Below are 17,723 nucleotides of genomic sequence, written 5' to 3'. Positions count from 1 at the left end.
CCAAGCTAGTAGATGGACAGCTGCTAGAGACTACTCTGCCCCTTGTGAGCTTGTACTGCACAGGAAGTATAGGGAAGCTAAGCTACGAGAGTTGGAGCCAACTGTCGGAAACATGATGACTGTAAATGTTTGGGCAAAAATGTAAAAAAAACACTTGCTGGGCAATATAGATTTGTTTGATCTGGATTTATTATTGGAAAAAAAAAAAGATTCTAGTTTAAAGGAGAACTATGAGGTGAGTGCTTTTCACTCACCTCATAGTTCTAGCCGACCTGTGACAATGAGACTGTCCCAGGTCGGCTCAGTAGATCGGGAGGTGAGCGAACACATACCGGCGTTCACTCACCTCTCGATCCTGTCACGGATCTCTGCCGTGACAGGGGAGGGGCTGAATTCCTCCCTCCCCGCTCTAATCCTCCAGCGATGACTGGCGGATCGGACGGGGGAGGGGGCGGGTACATATGGCTCTGTCTCTAGATAGGCAGAGCCAGCTGTCAGTCACGCAGCTGGGCGGATCCCGGCACAATTGTCGGGATCCGCTTTAGCTGCGGCGTCTCAGTATACCACGAGCAGCAGCTCGCGGTGTACTGCGGCGTCTCAGTATACCGCGAGCTACAGCTCGCGGTACACTGAGCCTAGGGTGACGGGAGGGCGCTAGTTTGTGTCCTCCCGTTACCCTAAGGAGAACTATGGGGAAAAGCCCTAACCCCATAGTTCTCCTTTAATACTACTTTAACAGGCAAAGTGCATATTCACTTCAAAGGGTTCATCTTGGGCTGCATAACCTGTTGAGTCCAGGAGCAGTTGCACTCTTGTAGGTACACTGTAGAAGGTTGTTTCATATGAGGTTTCTGGTCCTACTAAACATAATATTAGATCAGATTAAATACCTTCTGCAGTGCATCTACAAGACCATCAGCTCCTAGACTCAACAGGCACTTAAGGTTTGGAAATCACTACAGCTGTAAGCACATGACAGTGACACAAATGTTTCCTACAGCCTCTGTCAGCACCATTACATTGTAAGCTGGAAACATGGCCTAATGCCTAAATGTCTCCATTGTCTATGAAATATTGTGAAATCATTGGGCAGGAGAAAATGGTTTGCTTGCTTTACCCTGAAAATGGTTTTGTCTGTTTTCAGCAGAAGTAAGTATGCAGTATTCAGTCACTGATTGATTGCTTTTGACAGTAATAATTTAGAAATGAGTTTGGTTGCTTGTCTATCAGCTGCTTGTTGAGCATGACATGAAAAACTAGTAAATCAGAGCTGCATGACTTCCTTCCACATAGTCTTTTTTTGGCCTTCCAGATATAAATTACATCAGGTCTTCTTCTTGAAAGGGATTTTCAATTTCTTTAAATTACATTATCGCTAGCCCAAATAAGGCTTTTGGTTCCTTTCATGATTGTAAGCTGGAAATCCAAGTATAACAAATGAGTTTTTGTGCTATGTGGGAGGAAACGCTATGTGCCCTTATGACTTTGTCTTCTGTGCACTTGAAAGTTGAATCGCACATTGAAGCTGGCCGTAAATTAGCAAACTGGGACAGCCAGACATCACTCTCATTCTAAGACTGATCTGCTAAACCTCTGGCCATCGAAAGTTATGTTTAAAGCTGAACTCCAAGTAGATATAAAAGATGCAAATTAAGAAAGTTGAAATCCAAGCAGATATAAAAGGCGCACATTAATGAAGCCCTGTGTTCTTTATTACTTCATGCAAATTCTTTGGCAGGTAAATCGGCTCCATTATATGTATTTTATTTTGTGTGGTTTTTAGCTGTATCCCTGGTATTCAACGTTAAAGCCCATTTCCACCTTTGCAAGTGATTAGTATTTTATGTGGTAATGTAGAGGTGCAGTGATGATATATGTGTGTGCATTTTCATAACTCACATTGCTGTCTTTCTTTAAAAGAAATTATGGCCTTTTTAGTGGGCCTGAGTCCTACAAATGTAAAATTCCCTCCACAGGAAACTGTCTGACTCTGGTGTTGGATTGTCCTGTACTGGCTGTAGAGCAGCTGACCCCCAGTCATCATACCAAGATCACTGCACACCAGCTCTGCCTCTCCAGGTCACTCTGCACTGTTCAGGGTGTGTAATGAATGGGACTAGAGAGCACAGTTTCCACTTTTAAGCTTGTGCACAAGGTAAGCATAGCAATGGGAGAAATGTAGTTTTCCATGCCCTACATTGTAGTTCCCACTGTGCATAGCAGCCTGTAATTTACAGAGACTGCCTGCAGAGCACAGAGGCAGAACCGGTGCGAGCATACACAGGCATATTTTTCCACCCTAGCTCTGCATAGACATCCCATAAAGCAGCACTCCAAAACTAATAGGAGCACTGAGATATCCATGTTACAGGTCAAACCAATTATGTCAGAAGCATTTAAAAAAGGAAAGACCATCAGCTATTAGTGTCTTATGTGAAGCTACAAGCAATGGCACCACAAATACAATGGCACCACGAATACAAAGACACCCCAAAGTGCACCACTCTAGAAAGCATAACTAAGATGTCTATGGTACAGCAGCTCTCCCGCATTTGGGAAAAGAATGACCATCTACTGAAGCCCTATATGTAAAGTTACAGGCATTGACACCCCAAGTCCATTACTGTGGAGCACCCCAATACAAGGGCACCCCCCCATAGATCTTAACTCCAGAAAGCATAACTAACAGCAGATAACAAGTGACCTTAAACTGATGTTTAACTGCTTCAGGACCACTAATGTAGATAAACGGCAGCATCCTGAAAGTTTACCAAGATCACGGCTGCTGCAGCCGTTTAAAAATATCTGGTGATGGCTGTTTCATATCCAAGCAATCCAGCGGCTATACAGCCACCTGATCGGTTGTACTGTGCCACCGAGTGTGCCCGGCTGCCCCCACTCCGTTGTCCCCAGGACTAACACAGCAGGTGTGTCCTCTTCGATTGGAGAGAGATCAGCACACTCCCAACTGCTGATCTCTCCTCTGATCACTGGACCTGGAAGTTATGTGTATTACATCACTTCTGGTGTCACTCTCTAACTTCTCTGACTGCTATTCACATATACATTCACTTTTCATGCTTTTTTGCTTGCAAATTCGTCAATTGTAGAATCGACCAATTACATTGCAAACACATTTTATTTACAATATGTAGCAAAACATTGTGTGTCCTGATGAGTCCTGCGACAACCATTGTGGCTGCTTATGGGTTGAAGGTGGCAAAAATTCTGTGCAATAAAATGTTAGGAGGTCTTAAACTTATTGCTAATGTAACGGAGGTATTCTCACTGACCAGCAATGTAATGGAGGTATTGTCACTGACCAACAATGTAACAGAGGTATTCTTACTGATCATCAATGTAATGGAGGTATTCTCACGCCAAGCAATGTAAGGGGGGATTCTCACTGACCACCAATATAATGGAGGCACCACTATTTAAAAAAAATATTTTTGTACATGTACATACGTAAACATACCTTTTTTTTCCCTGCAGTTTTCAGGCTGGTCATGTCCTTTTTCCTCCTTTAGTGGAAATGGTGGGCAGTACTTCCTTTACATCTCATTACATGAAGTGCCATGCTATACAAGAGTACTGTGAGCCTATGGGTTAATTTGCATATCAATTAGCTGCAATATTTACATATGAGTCACTGTTTATACATATGTAAATACAGCCGCCTATTCCCATCTTAATCTCACGGTGGGTGACCGCTCTGGGCACTGTGTGGGCTCCCAGCAGGCTCCGAAGAGAGGGCGCACACAGCAGAGAGAACTGGGAGCGAGGCTGAGACTATAGGGGCTCAAGCTCGGAGCCCAGTCCACACCGCTGCTTGTGTGTGTGTGTGTGTGTGTGTGTGTGTGTGTGTGTGTGTGTGTGTCCATCGGCACCCTCAGGTTTGTGCTGCCTTATGGTAGCGCCAGCCCTGCACAGAGGCAGCCATTTCAAAAGGAGCCATGAGGAGAAGAAGAGGATAGCTAACAATAAAAAGTAAGGTTTTGTTTGGATCATTTACAGCAACTTCATAAGCCTGCTTCATGTACATTGCTGGCATGTTTTTTTTTTTTTTTTTTAGAAATACCTCCGCAAAGGTTGAAATTGACTTTAAAGCTAATAGAAACATACTGTTCTAAGTGCTTCTTTGCAACATGTAGATTTTATACAAGAATTGAGAAATTATATATAAGCTAATTTTATAAGCCTTTTAATAAAATTAAATCAAAATCATGAAAGTGTATCTTTAAAGTTTTTTTCCATGTTTGATTGGCATTCGTCTTCACTGAGTTTCATGATACTGTAATTCTTCATCTGTTCTGTCTCAAAGCAAAAACAAAGAGGAGGAAAGACTTCTAGTTGAACGTGATTGATTGCTGGTATGGTACATGGAGATGTCTAACCTCTCTACAGTTTGCTGCATTTATACTTAAATGTTTATAATTTGTTGCAGCTGTAGAATGTACACTTGTTTTTATGTAGCCGAACGGCCGTATTGGGAGCAATTCTGTATTAACAGTATCGAAAAAGGATAACGGTTGCTCTACTTTAGTTCAGCCTCTGGATCAATACTTTTAATCTAATTTATTTTCTGCTGTACAAGTCACTTTTCTGTGTGACAGAATTAATTTCTCTACTCTGACAATACTGCATGGGTGATTTAGTATTCTTTGTACACAAATTCTTTTGTATCTAAATATATCAATGCATCTCCTCAAAAGCACCAATTTTATGTTTATGGATTATTTTATTTCCAGGATGAATTATTGTTCTGTTTTTCTCTTACAGAAAGAAATCCAGGCAATGAGTCAGTGTCATCACCCCAACATTGTGTCATACTATACCTCCTTTGTAGTTAAGGATGAGCTCTGGCTGGTAATGAAATTAATGAGTGGAGGTAAGAATTAAAAATACATAAATAAAATGTTTCACTACCTAGCTAATTAATATCTTGAAACAGGTTTCTTGACAACTGTTCCACAGACGTTCCACCCCAAGAGGTACTTCTTGGGAAGCATTCTATACTTTCTCCAGTCTGGCCTGCATCAACGTTTGGCCCTCAGTCCCATCAAGGTTTAAGTCTCTGCCTTGAAGGCAGAGACTTGCCCTATTCCAAGGCTGTTTGCCTCTTACTCCTTGATGAAGACTTTCGTATGGGGATATTAACCCTTCTGTGGGTTCCCCAGTGACTCGGTGTGATCCCATTCTGTTTCTATAGGTAGTGGGTTGCCTGCCTCTCGTTCCACTATAGCCAGGTAGATTCGAAAAATTGTCACTCCGTTTTATGTCCTCAAGGGCATGGTTACTTCTTTCCTTGTAAAAGGGCCCATTTAACCAGATCGGTTGGAGGTTCTTGGGCTTTTACGCATTAAGCTTCTGTTTCTCAAATGTGCAGACTGCTTCTGTTTACACATTCATTAAGTTTTACAAGGTGGACAGTCAGACTGGCTTCGGTTGTAAAGTTCTTCAGGTGGCTCTGTTGAGCTGCCTCTGTTAATATTACACACACTCACAATTTTTCCCCAATAAAAGTTTTTGCTTCCAAAGATCATCTGAAGCAGGGGTGCCCACAAGGTCGATCGCGATCTACCAGTCGATCGCGTAGCGATGACTGGTAGATCGCCATGTCCTCTCCTCCCGCCGCTTCTCTGGATCTCCCCAGCGGGGATCCGAGAAGAAGTGAAGGGACCGGCGGCGGGGGAGGACGAAGCCGCTGTCGCAGAACTAATGCAGAGCGGTGAGGAGAGAGAGAGAGAGACGCTCGGCCAGGATCTGACAGCCGGCGCCTCTCTCTCCCCTCACTGCTCGTCCGTTCTGTCACAGCGGCTAGTACTATGTGTCCCCAGTTATAAATGAATGAACAGGATGTGATTTACATCACGTCCCGTTCATTCATGAGTTTCTCAATGGGGGGAAGCACTCTGTACAGGGGTTCCTCCCCATTCAGAAACTGCTTGATATTAAAATATTTTCTGAATGAATGGGAAGCCTCTGTGCTTTCCATTCATTTAGAATAGAGGCTGCAGAAAAAAAGATTGTGGACTATGTGTCCTCAATTTCTTTTTCGATTTTAAAAGGGAAATATCACGGGTCTGTTTAGACCCCTAATATTTCCCGGAAGCCCCCCCAGAGTAAAAAAATTATTTAAAAAAAATTACGAAAATGTCATTTGAAAAGTAGATCTCCAGGCGAAAAATAGTGGGCGCCCCTGATCTAAAGGTATCTCACTTGTGATCTTACTATAATGCCAATTATTTTAGGTGATGACTGGGCAACAGCTGTGTAGGAGATACATTGGCAGCAATTAGATCCAGTGCATAAACGATAATTAGACCATATATGTTTGAATGATTTGTTAATCCTGGAGGTTATGTAAAATATCAGATGAGAGACATCTAATTAAAGGAGAACTATGAGGTGAGTGCTTTTCACTCACCTCATAGTTCTATCCGACCTGTGACAATGAGACTGTCACAGGTCGTCTCAGTAGATCGGGAGGTGAGCGAACACATGCCGGTGTTCGCTCACTTCTCGATCCTGTCACGGCTCTCTGCCGTGACAGGGGAGGGGATGGGTTCCCCGCTCCGATCCACCAGCGCTGACTGGCGGAACGGACGGGGAAGGGGGCGGGTACAGCTGGCTCTGCCTCTAGATAGGCAGAGCCAGCTGTCACTCACGCAGCTGGGCGGCTCTCAACATCGATGTCTGGATCGGCTGCGGCGTCTCAGTATACCGCGAGCTTTAGCTCGCGTTATACTGAGCTTAGGGTGACGGGAGGACGCTAGTTTGTGTCCTCTCGTTACTCTAAGGAGAACTATGGGGAAAACCCCTGACCCCATAGTTCTCCTTTTAACATTCGGACTGTTGTAAGGCTTGTTATATCTTCACACATTGACATTAAAGTTAATTCTTTCTTGTGATGATCACCCATGAATGACTAAGTGCCACTCTGTGTAGTTGGTACCCTTATGCGAAAACATTATTTTCTTTTTCCTTTATATTTATTTTATTTCCTTTTTATTGCTCTTCATGATGGAAGTGCAGCAAGTTAATGGGGTTTATCTTGGGATATGACAGTAAAGTGTGTAAGTTCAGGTACAAATATTTTTCAGAATTCTGCAGCCTGATTACAACTTGGTGAGGCTGTTAACCGTTCATATATTTTTTTGTAGCTGAGTTGAGCATCAATTGTGCTAATTTAGAAGGTGTAAGGGCACCCTTTTGGGAGATAATGAGCATGGACTTGCCTTTAAATGCTTGTTATCACTTATGGAGATTCTTCAATTGTCAGTGAAGTCATAGATATGTGATGCTTTCATTAGTCATGTGCTGGTTGTCAGAGAGAAAAAGTAGGCAAGGTGATACAATGTTGGCTATTAAGAATCTCAGCCAAAACTATGTTTTGTTTCAGAGAGAGCAGGGAAAGGCCAGAGCCTCTGTCAAGTTTTTATTGATGTTTCTTCAACAATCCATGTACTACTTACGACTTTAAATGTGACTGAAGGGTGCTGGCCCAAAGGGGATGCATCATTGTGCGGGCGTGCACTGTCTGTTTGCAAGAATGTACAGACATGTTCATTGTGTGCTAGTCCTGGCTTCCAAAATGCACACTGATTAAAAAGAAAAAAGTCAAAGGTCACCACCTGGATTTTAGCTAAGAAAATACATAAGAGCCTTCCATTGGATAATTAGTCTAGGTTCAGCAACGTTATCACCCTACCAATCATCACTACACAATCTTGGTGAAAAACGAATGCAATTATGTACAGAAAGAAATGTTGCAATATTTAAACAATGTCACTGCGAATGCGTGCTGTCCTCAAAGTTAAAGGCAGTCCAACAAAATATTAGAGTGTGCGACTTTTTTTTTGACAAGCAGTGTGTATATATGGAAATTTAAAGGTTAGTCTCCGTATTTAGTTATTGCCCAACTTTTAGTTTGAATCAGCTAACTGCTTTTCAGCTGCAAAAGATGTCCAACGTCTTACTGTTTATTTTATTTAGAAAGCAACCAGAGACTTGAGTATAAAAGCATGTCCCCTGCCAGCGTGCTGAACCTTTTTTCTTTTTATGTAGAAGCAGTGGCTCTTTTGCAGAGGTCTGACACATTCCCTGCTGAATCAATGCAAGAGCTCTGCATAAGTTTTACTGATTGCATAGCTAAAGCTCTGACACAGCAAGCGGTGTGACGGACCTCTGCAAACAGGCCACTTTCTCTGCAGCATACTGGCAGGGGACAGGCTTCTTTACTGTGGCTGCTTTCTGAAGAAAACAAGCTGTAAATCGATGCACCTAGAATGTGTGCAGCTGTTTTAAACTGAAGGTGCAGTTGGGCTTTAAACTGAGGGTGATGAAAATACTCATTTTGAAAAGTCTTAGCCAACAAAAAAGTAAACAATCTCCAGTGCCAGTTCAGATTTCTGTGTCCAGTCAGTATGCTGCAGAATATACCGCTGCTGTGTTGGCGAGAGCATCTTCACTTTGTCTCACACAACCTCTGCTCAGTCAGACTTATAGCTCTGCTATTAGGATGGAATGTGAGTGCTGACTCAATGTGGGGCGTATCAGGAAGTTGCAGAGAGACCACTGCCTTCACATACTGAGAACAGTGGCCTGTATCTGTAGCATACTGCCCCGACACATACATTTGTACTGGTGCTGGGGATGACATTTTTTTTTTTTTTTAATGTAAGCTCTTTTGAAATGAGTATTTTCAACACCCTTAAGTTTAACTACATGCTTTTTCTGGAAGCTACAGTCGATCTTTAATGATGTTCAGTTGCTCTTTTCTGGTACAGAAATATGACCACTGTAAGATGAATCCTTTTACAACTTGCATTGTTTAATAACTTTTATCTTCTGAATTTTACAGGCTCTGTCTTGGACATAATCAAACATATTATAGCGAAAGGAGAACATAAGAATGGTGTTCTGGATGAGCCGAGCATTGCTACTATGCTAAAGGAGGTTCTGGAGGGCCTGGAGTACCTGCATAAAAACGGGCAGATACATAGGTAGGTGCGTGGTGGTAATGGTAAATTTCCTAATCCCCCCTCTAGGTTTCTAAACACCAATACCAAAATAATTTGGGAATCATGTATTTTGAGCCCTCACTCATTTTTTAGTGCACACACCTTATATTTCCCCTCCCATATACCAACTGGAGGTTACGTGCAATTATGGAAGTAATTATCGCATGAGCCAGTTCACTGGTTTGGAAGAATTTAGTTTGTGTGATTCTTGCTGCACATAGCAGGAAACTTTGCGAATAACATCATGGTGGCAATATAGAACTATTGAGTACTGATCACAGTGCATATTCAACCATGCAAACTTTATTTAAAGGTGCTATTGTGCACTTCTAGGCTAAACTTAAAGTGGGCCTTTTACTCATAATTGTAAAATAACAACAAACACAAGTCTAGAAATGTTTAGTAATGACAATCTACAAACACAGTCCCCAGTCTTCTGACAGTGGCCATGTTTACTAAGGGGAGGTTACTAGATCCCCTTTTACTTCCTGAAAATTGGCACATGTGACTAGACATGTGACCACCATCTCAGGGGAGGAAAATGCCTTTCCCTGAGATGAGCTTTCCCAGCAATGCTCTGCTAATGTAACCTTCCCAGGATGCAATGCTTGGGCTAACTGAAGTCATTTTGCTCTTTCAAAGCAGGAAGTGAATGCTTTGCATGTGTAAGTATTTCAAAATCACAGCATTTTACACCTGACATGTCTATGTTATTATTAATCATCATATATAGAGGGATGCATTGGTAGAATTTAGATTTTTTTAGTGTAGGTCCGCTTTAACTAATCTACTCTGGAGCTTGTGCCTGGAAACCAATTCTATTAAAGGGGTGAAACATAGAGTCAATTCATCCAATCTACTATCCAGCAGACTCGGGAATTTACCAGCCTTGTTCAAGTGATGGGACAGTACAACACGATCCATTGTTTAAAAAAAATGGAAGCTAAAGGTGTTGCTCAAATTGACCAAAAAAAAAAGCAGATCACCAGCACTCAGTAATAAAGTTGAATATGTCCCTTTAATTGGACGAAGATGTCACAGTGATCAGAAAAGCCAACGTTTCGGGACCACGTCACATCTTTCTGCCTTGAGGAAGGAACCCTGCGCGGTCCCGAAACGTCGGCTTTTCTGATCACACTGTGACGTCTTCGTCCAATTAAAGGGACATATTCAGCTTTATTACTGAGTGCTGGTGATCTGCTTTTTTGTTCTGTGTTTGCACAACGCCATCCGTGGTTATCACTACGAGCACCATCTTCCCTGTTGGCTGGGACTGCTGCAAGGTGTACGGAGGGCTCCCCCATCGATTTACAGCTCAAATCGACCAGTCTATTTATTTTTCAGCTTTAGAAATAAAACCTAATTGGTTGCAGTGAGCAAGTGTTTCATTTGCTGCTGCATTTCCTTGGGCAGTGTGGGCTCATTTGAGTGGTAAATTCTCTTTGCCGTAAACTGCCCTGGGTGTGTTTACATATTTTGCAACTAATTGTTTGAACCCTTTATGCCACTTGGGCAGACTGTCCGATTTTGTGGCCTCAAATGCCGACCTTAACTCTTTGCGTATTATGGTTTTAATTTCTGCTTACCAGTAAATTTAAATGGTGAAGAGTTTTGTGAAATGTCAACCTTCAGTTGAGGTGGGGCCTTCTTTGAAGTGCAATGACACTCTAGTGCTGCAACATTTAAAGTACCAGCCCTGGGGATGCTCGGCAACAATAGATATGTCTGATTTGACAGGAAGCAGCAGAGATGCCATGTAAGCCAACTGTAGTAACCGACTAATACGTACATTGCAGCACCCAAGTGAATATACAAGAAAAGCAGAATTTTTTTTTTTTTTGCTATTCGTGTAGTTTAATTTATTTTCACACTTTTACATACTTGCTTTTTTCCATATTTTTTATGCACACATATATTTCTTTTAATGCTGAACTCTAGGCAGATAGAAAAGGCACACAGGAATATATAATTAAATGTATTTTTTAAATCGAAACAGTGTATACATGTGTGTGTGTTTACAGTATTTACAATGTGTGTGTGTATATATATATATATAATTACTCCAGCTATGGGGTCCATCTGAGAAACATCCACACACCCACACTTCTGAACTAACTCCAACTCATCTGTGCCCTATACAATGGCTTTTATCTCCCTTCCATTCAAGTCAAAAGGGAGAGAATACAGTTTAGACCTGATTCATATCTCATATTACAGTTTGTTATTTCTAACACACACTCAAAAAGTAACAAGTGGCCATACGCTGGACATAGGAGTACACAATGGAGACGGATGTACTTTTGGTTGGATAATATCGAACACAATTAACAAGAGTGCCAAATCGGAGATGAACCACCAATATAAAACCAAATAAATGTTGAGATATCACAAATAAAGGCAAAGTCTACCTTTTATACCATATTCAGGGCGTAACATCAAACGTGATCACATCACCCCATCACCGCACTTGTAGCTGATTGACTTCATTACTGCACAATCTGCCAGAGCATTGCACCCACAATCCACTGATCACAATTGTAAATATATAATTTATTTTGCATTGGAGTCAGTAAAGCATTGCAGTTGTGATCAGTGGATTGTGAGTGCAATGTTGTGGCAGTAATGAAGTGTCAATCAGCTACAAGTGCGGTGATGGGGTGATGTGATCATGTTTGATGTTACGCCCTGAATATGGTATAAAAGGTACACTTTGCCTTTTATTTGTGATATGTCAAAGTTTATTTCGTTTTATATTGGTGTTTCATCTATGATTTGGCACTCTTGTTAATTGCGTTCATCGATATTATCCAACCAACAGTACATCGTTCTCCACGATGTACTGCTATGTACTCACTCCAGCGTATGGCCAGCCGCTCCTTTTTGAGAGTGTGTTAGAAATAACATAAACTGTAATATGAGATATGAATCAGGTCCAAGCTGTGTTTATATACCTTTTGGCTTGAATGGAAGGGAGATGAAAGCCAGAGACGTTGTATAGGGCACACCTGAGTTGGGCTTAGTTCAGAAGTGTGGGTGTGGGAATGTTTCTCAGATACACCCCACTTGATAGCTGGAGTAATTGCAGCCGCTAAACTACATTATGTGAGGATAGTAAATATAAAAAAATTGAAATCTTTTCACTGTGATCACTTTTCTGTGGGAACTTTTATATAGTACGTGAAGATTTGCCAGGTCTTTGGAGTTATTATGAAGCTTTTTTCTTTCTTTAGGAGATCATTAATTTAATTTGTGTTTGGTTTTCTCAAGTCTTTCCCGTTCTGCCCCACTTACAAACAATGCTAGTATTTACATAGGACTTAAGTGAAGATGATGTAAAGTATTAAAGCTTAAGATCTACTGTTGGGTAGACTCGATTTACAGCTGGTAAGGCAAGTCAGTATTTTCTGTATATTTTTTTGCCACACATTTTTTTTACCATTATCAACAAATTCAGTCATTATATATAAGCTTATCTGTGCCTTGACAAAATGCTAACAACAGATAGGAGAAGTGAAATTAGAAACTGTGCACATGCACAACTCACCCCCTCTGTCTCTTCACGTATTTCAAATCTACTCAGTGACATCTCAGCATGGATGTCACACCACTACCTCAAACTCAATCTATCAAAAACTGAGCTTATAATTTTTCCTACTCTCCGTGTTCCCTCCCCCAACTTCCCCATCACAATCAACAACACTACGATCAGCCCCTCCCATCAAGCCAGGGTACTCTGTGTTATACTCGACTCTGAGCTCTCCTTTCAGCCCCACATCCAATCACTATCCAAATGTTGCCGACTTAACCTCCGTAACATTTCCAAAATACGCCCCTTTTTGACAAATGAAACCACAAAGCTTCTAATTCACTCCCTTGTAATCTCTCGCCTCGACTAATGTAACTCCCTCCTTGTTGGCCTACCACTAAGCAGCCTATCCCTCTTCAGTCTATCATGAATGCTGCTGCCAGACTCATCCACCTTAAGAACCGTTCTGTGTCTGCCTCTCTGCCAATCCCTCCACTGGCTCCCAATTGCCCAACGAATAAAATTCAAAATACTGACCACAACATACAAAGCCATGTACAACTCCGCCCCAACCTACATCACTGACCTCATCTCAAAATATCGCCCAAACCGTCCTCTCCGCTCAAGACCACCTGCTCTCTAACTCTCGAATTACCTCCTCCCACGCTTGCCTCCAGGACTTCTCCAGAGTGTCCCCCATCCTCTGGAACTGCTTACCCCATTCTGTCCGCCTATCTCCTATGCTGCCCACCTTTAGGCGATCCTTAAAAACCCATCTCTTCAGGGAAGCCTATCTCATCTCACCGTAACTGCCTTTTACTTCCTCCAATAACTCAGTCCAAACAATTATTACCTTTTGTATCACTTGCCCCTCCTACTAGATTGTAAGCTCTCATGAGCAGGGCTCTACCAACCCTATTGTTCTGAAACTGTATTGTACTGTAAATTGTATTGTAACTGTACTGTCTCCACTCTTTCGTAAAGCGCTGAGCAAATTGTTGGTGCTATGTAAATCCTGTATAATAATAATGTATAATATATATATATATTTATGTATGTATATTATACTAGTTACCTGGCTGTCATTCTGATCCAGTGGCTTCTGTAGTTTGTGAGTTACTGATCCAGAACAAGTATGTAGGCTAGGTGTTCCCACTTTGCCCTCACCTTCATTATTTGCATGCCTGTTCTCGGTCTGGATTTTAAAAAAGTATTAAAGCAAAGAACAGTCAGACAGCCATTTTAAAATAAGTTGCCTGATATGTAGATGATCATTAGGGCACATTTACAGATTTGTATAGGAAATGCGAAATAAAAATATGGAACTGCAAGTTAGAAACAAAAGTGGAAACGTTTTTTCAAAAATTACTTTCAAGTAAATATTACAACTTTTAAATGAAAATGTGTACGTAGAAAATACATAATTCATTTTATCATGTACATTCTGTTGGTGGATGTGAATCACAAAACTGCATAGTGCACCTACAACAAGAAGACACAAAGCCAACCCACTGCTGGCTCTGCATATAAAGATGGATAATTTTGTTGCATTTTGGAAGTCATCACTTTTATATTTCCTTGTTTCTAGGGATGTTAAAGCTGGAAATATACTTTTGGGGGAAGATGGCTCTGTACAAATAGCAGGTAGGTTTTGCTGAGCATGAATTTTTTATTTGTCACTACTTGGCACTTTATTATGCACAAATTGTTGACATTTTGGAGCATGCAAATCTTAAAGGAGAACTATGAGGTGAGTGATTTCCACTCGTCCTCATAGTTAGAGCCGACCTGTGACAAAGAAATTGTCACAGGTCAGCTCTATTGATCGGGAAGTGAGCAGAAACATGTAGCCGATCCGCTCACTTCCCGATCGTCTCCCTGCAGAGAGCGGTGACTGTCAGTCAAAGCTCCCAGCAGGGATTCCCCCTACCCTCTCCGATCCTCCAGCACTGAGTAGGGGAACAGAACGGAGAGGGGGCGGGCACAGCTGGCTCTGCCTCTAGATGGGCAGAGCCAGCTGCCACTCACGCAGATGGGTGGATCGCGATTGTATTGACGGGATCCGTCCCGGCTGCTGCGCTTTCAGTGTATAGTGGTCAATAGCCCGCTATATACTGAGCTTTGGGTCACGGGAGGAGGTTAGTATATGTCCTCCTGTGACCCTAAAGAGAACTATGGGCAAAAACACTTACCCTCTAGTTCTCTTTTAATGTTATACAATTGTGTTTACATGCTGCAGATATTGAATGAAAATGTTAACTAGTATGGTCATTAAGTCGAAATCCCCTTACACCCATTTTTGCAGTTACTTGATCTTGCAAAGTTGGTGTGAACATTGATTCATGTGAAGCTCTTCCAGCAATCTCCTCCCTACACTGTTCCAGATGTTATACGTGTCAATGTGTTGGACAAACCTAGCACAAGCAAGGGGAATCACTTGGGGAACTCCAAAGTGCTAGATCCTCTCTGAGGGGTTGCAGGATTAGAATTTTGTATACATGGTACTTAATTTTCCTTAATTTCCTTGACATGTAATAAAATGTGTTCAGATCCACTTTAGGTGCAACAAGTGAAGAAAATAAGTTGTTACAGTTAGGGATCATGCCCAGGGACAGCTTAGCCCAAACAACATAAATACCAGCATATATCTCCCCCCCACCAGGGAGCCACAGGTGCGTCAATGGCTGTACGCAGGTATACGTCGGTACTTGTATACAGCTTTGAATACAAGTATACGCATATGTGGCTGTACACTAGTACCAGCGTATACCTGCATACATAGATTCACCTCTATGGGAGGCTGTACACAACACCTGCGGCTCCCTGCTGTTTTTATGTTGAATGCACTCAGTCCCCTTGTGCATGACCTCTTACATTCCAGTTACAATAAAATAAATAATGTTTCTTCAACTTTCAGCATTGCTTCTTTACCAAAACAGAACCATGCTCTACTGCTGCTTTAAAAAATATAATCCACATCATTCCCGTTTTGCTTCATTCTATGCACTCTTTAAAAACAGAGAATACAAAAAATAGGCTCCAAACCATCTGGATGTCTCGTAAACATTTTCAAACCCGTATTTAATTATTCTGAGCATTGACAAAGCCACATGCTGGCTTAGATTTAATTTAAAATGGCTAGCAGTGTTAACTCTAAAGTAAGGAGGGTGGGGGGAAGGTGTAATTAGATGAATGAATCAAACCTTTGGTAGTTCTGCAAGTATATAATTACACTTACAACTTGCAAGAAGAAGCAGAACTTAATCTTCGTGAATGAACACAATGCAATGAGTTTGCCCAGATCATTTTGTTTATCCACATTGAGATTAATGTGATTGTTTGGTTGGGGATTACTAAGTTCATTTTTTTCTTTTTCCAAATGTAATAGCTCTGACACACTATGCAGTGTTTTACAGGGTACAAAGAACCAAATACTTTGTAACTGCTCCATACATGATTACACAGGAGGAGCACTACACCAATGGCTGAAAGTCTGAATAAATCATAATAAATAATTCACAGAGCCATTCACCCTGAAAATCTCTGTGAATGTGCATTCTGTGAGGCAAAATAGAGGCAAAAAAAAAAAAGCGTTCTCGTATATTTTCAAGTCGAATGTAATGTACTGGGATACCACAATAAGGCCACTAGATGGAGCTGAAAAGCATATAAGTATTTCCTGTGCTCTTCATCTCCATCTACTGTCCATAATTTGGTATTACATTAGACCTGAAAGAATACTATACTAAGAATGTTTGGGTCTTACCTATATTCACACAGAATAAACATTCACAGAGATTGGTAGGGAGATGGCTCTGCAAATAGTTTTCACATAGACCCCATAGTGTTCTTGGTGGCTTTCCAACAGCTGTCCGATATTAAGCCTGTTCATTTATACTTCTCTTGCTTGAGTTTGTATAAATGGGAGGGGTGAGGACAGATAATAGAAGGAGGGGACTATACCCATCAGGAACCTCCCAAAACTACTTTTTGTTTGTTTTTGTAGTGGATAAGCCTTTAATGTTGTAGGGAAGTCATATACCACTTTTAGTAATTGAATCGCTTCTAATAGTAATCATTTTCTTACCTATCATTCCAGTCCAGTGATGTAATATCCTGTCTTCTGCTCCTCCAGATTTTGGTGTCAGTGCGTTTCTAGCCACAGGTGGTGACATAACCAGGAACAAAGTGAGAAAGACGTTTGTGGGCACGCCTTGCTGGATGGCCCCAGAGGTCATGGAGCAGGTAATGTTGTCTTCTCTAATACAAAGGACAATGGAGATCTTGTTTCCTTGGCAAACAAGAGATTGGGATCTAATCACTGCTCTACAAATGATTAATTAAAGCTGTGAAGATTATGAATGCTTTTCTAAAATGAATGCGATGCCTCATTGTAAACCTGAATATGTTGCAACAAATATCCCAAGCACATTTTTTATGCTTGTTTTAGTTTTTATTTGTATAGCACTGAAATATGCTTCACAGAGTACATTTCAGCATTTACATTAGTCCTTGCCCTGAGCGTACAGTGTAGTGTGTCCGCCACTACTCATACAAGCGCTCATACTATCATCTTACAGGATTTAAAGGAGAGGTATTGAGAGAGTAAAACATACTCTTCCCAATACTTAGATAACACTGCAGGTGTCACATGCTGGCTTTATAGATCGAAAGCTGAGCAATCACAAACTGCTGTGAAGTGTGGTACATTTTATCAACAAAAAATTACATTTGCACCCTTTGATCAATAGTGTCCAAAAGCAAAGTCTAAGTGACTTTTTTATGTTCTGACCTGTACTAAACATCTAAAAGGAACAGTCTGATGACTATAGACAACATGGTGCTTTGTCATTTAGTGTGTGAATGGGACAAATGCTGTACACTGAGATAAACTGAACTTTTACATTTCCTACATTTCCTACATTTTGTTCGGACTCTTTTAGGTTCGGGGATATGATTTTAAGGCAGACATCTGGAGTTTTGGAATTACTGCTATTGAATTGGCTACTGGAGCTGCTCCATATCATAAATACCCTCCAATGAAGGTACGTCATATATATTTGTTTATGATATAGCATTATATGTATTATATGTATCACTGGACAAATCCCATGACCCAAGTAGGCAAACCCTCCCCCCCCCCCCCCCCACAACACAACACCCACTCGTTC

At 41.3% G+C, this 17,723-nt stretch overlaps 1 protein-coding gene across 1 annotated transcript in view; it reads left to right on the top strand.

Moving 5' to 3' along the window:
* The window catches only part of OXSR1 (oxidative stress responsive 1), a 94,683-nt gene that overhangs the window by 59,535 nt on the left and 17,425 nt on the right, over positions 1-17,723 (top strand). The window contains exons 3-7 of the mRNA XM_018553497.1: positions 4,783-4,891; positions 8,867-9,008; positions 14,141-14,196; positions 16,688-16,797; positions 17,496-17,597. Of these exons, the coding sequence (XP_018408999.1) occupies positions 4,783-4,891; positions 8,867-9,008; positions 14,141-14,196; positions 16,688-16,797; positions 17,496-17,597 (519 nt within the window). The remainder of the gene's footprint in view (positions 1-4,782; positions 4,892-8,866; positions 9,009-14,140; positions 14,197-16,687; positions 16,798-17,495; positions 17,598-17,723) is intronic.

The sequence above is a fragment of the Nanorana parkeri genome, unplaced genomic scaffold (assembly GCF_000935625.1).
Source record: "Nanorana parkeri isolate BGI_ZX_2015 unplaced genomic scaffold, ASM93562v1 scaffold121, whole genome shotgun sequence".
NCBI classification, from domain to species: Eukaryota; Metazoa; Chordata; class Amphibia; order Anura; family Dicroglossidae; genus Nanorana; species Nanorana parkeri.
This window is presented reverse-complemented; position numbering and strand designations above follow the sequence as displayed.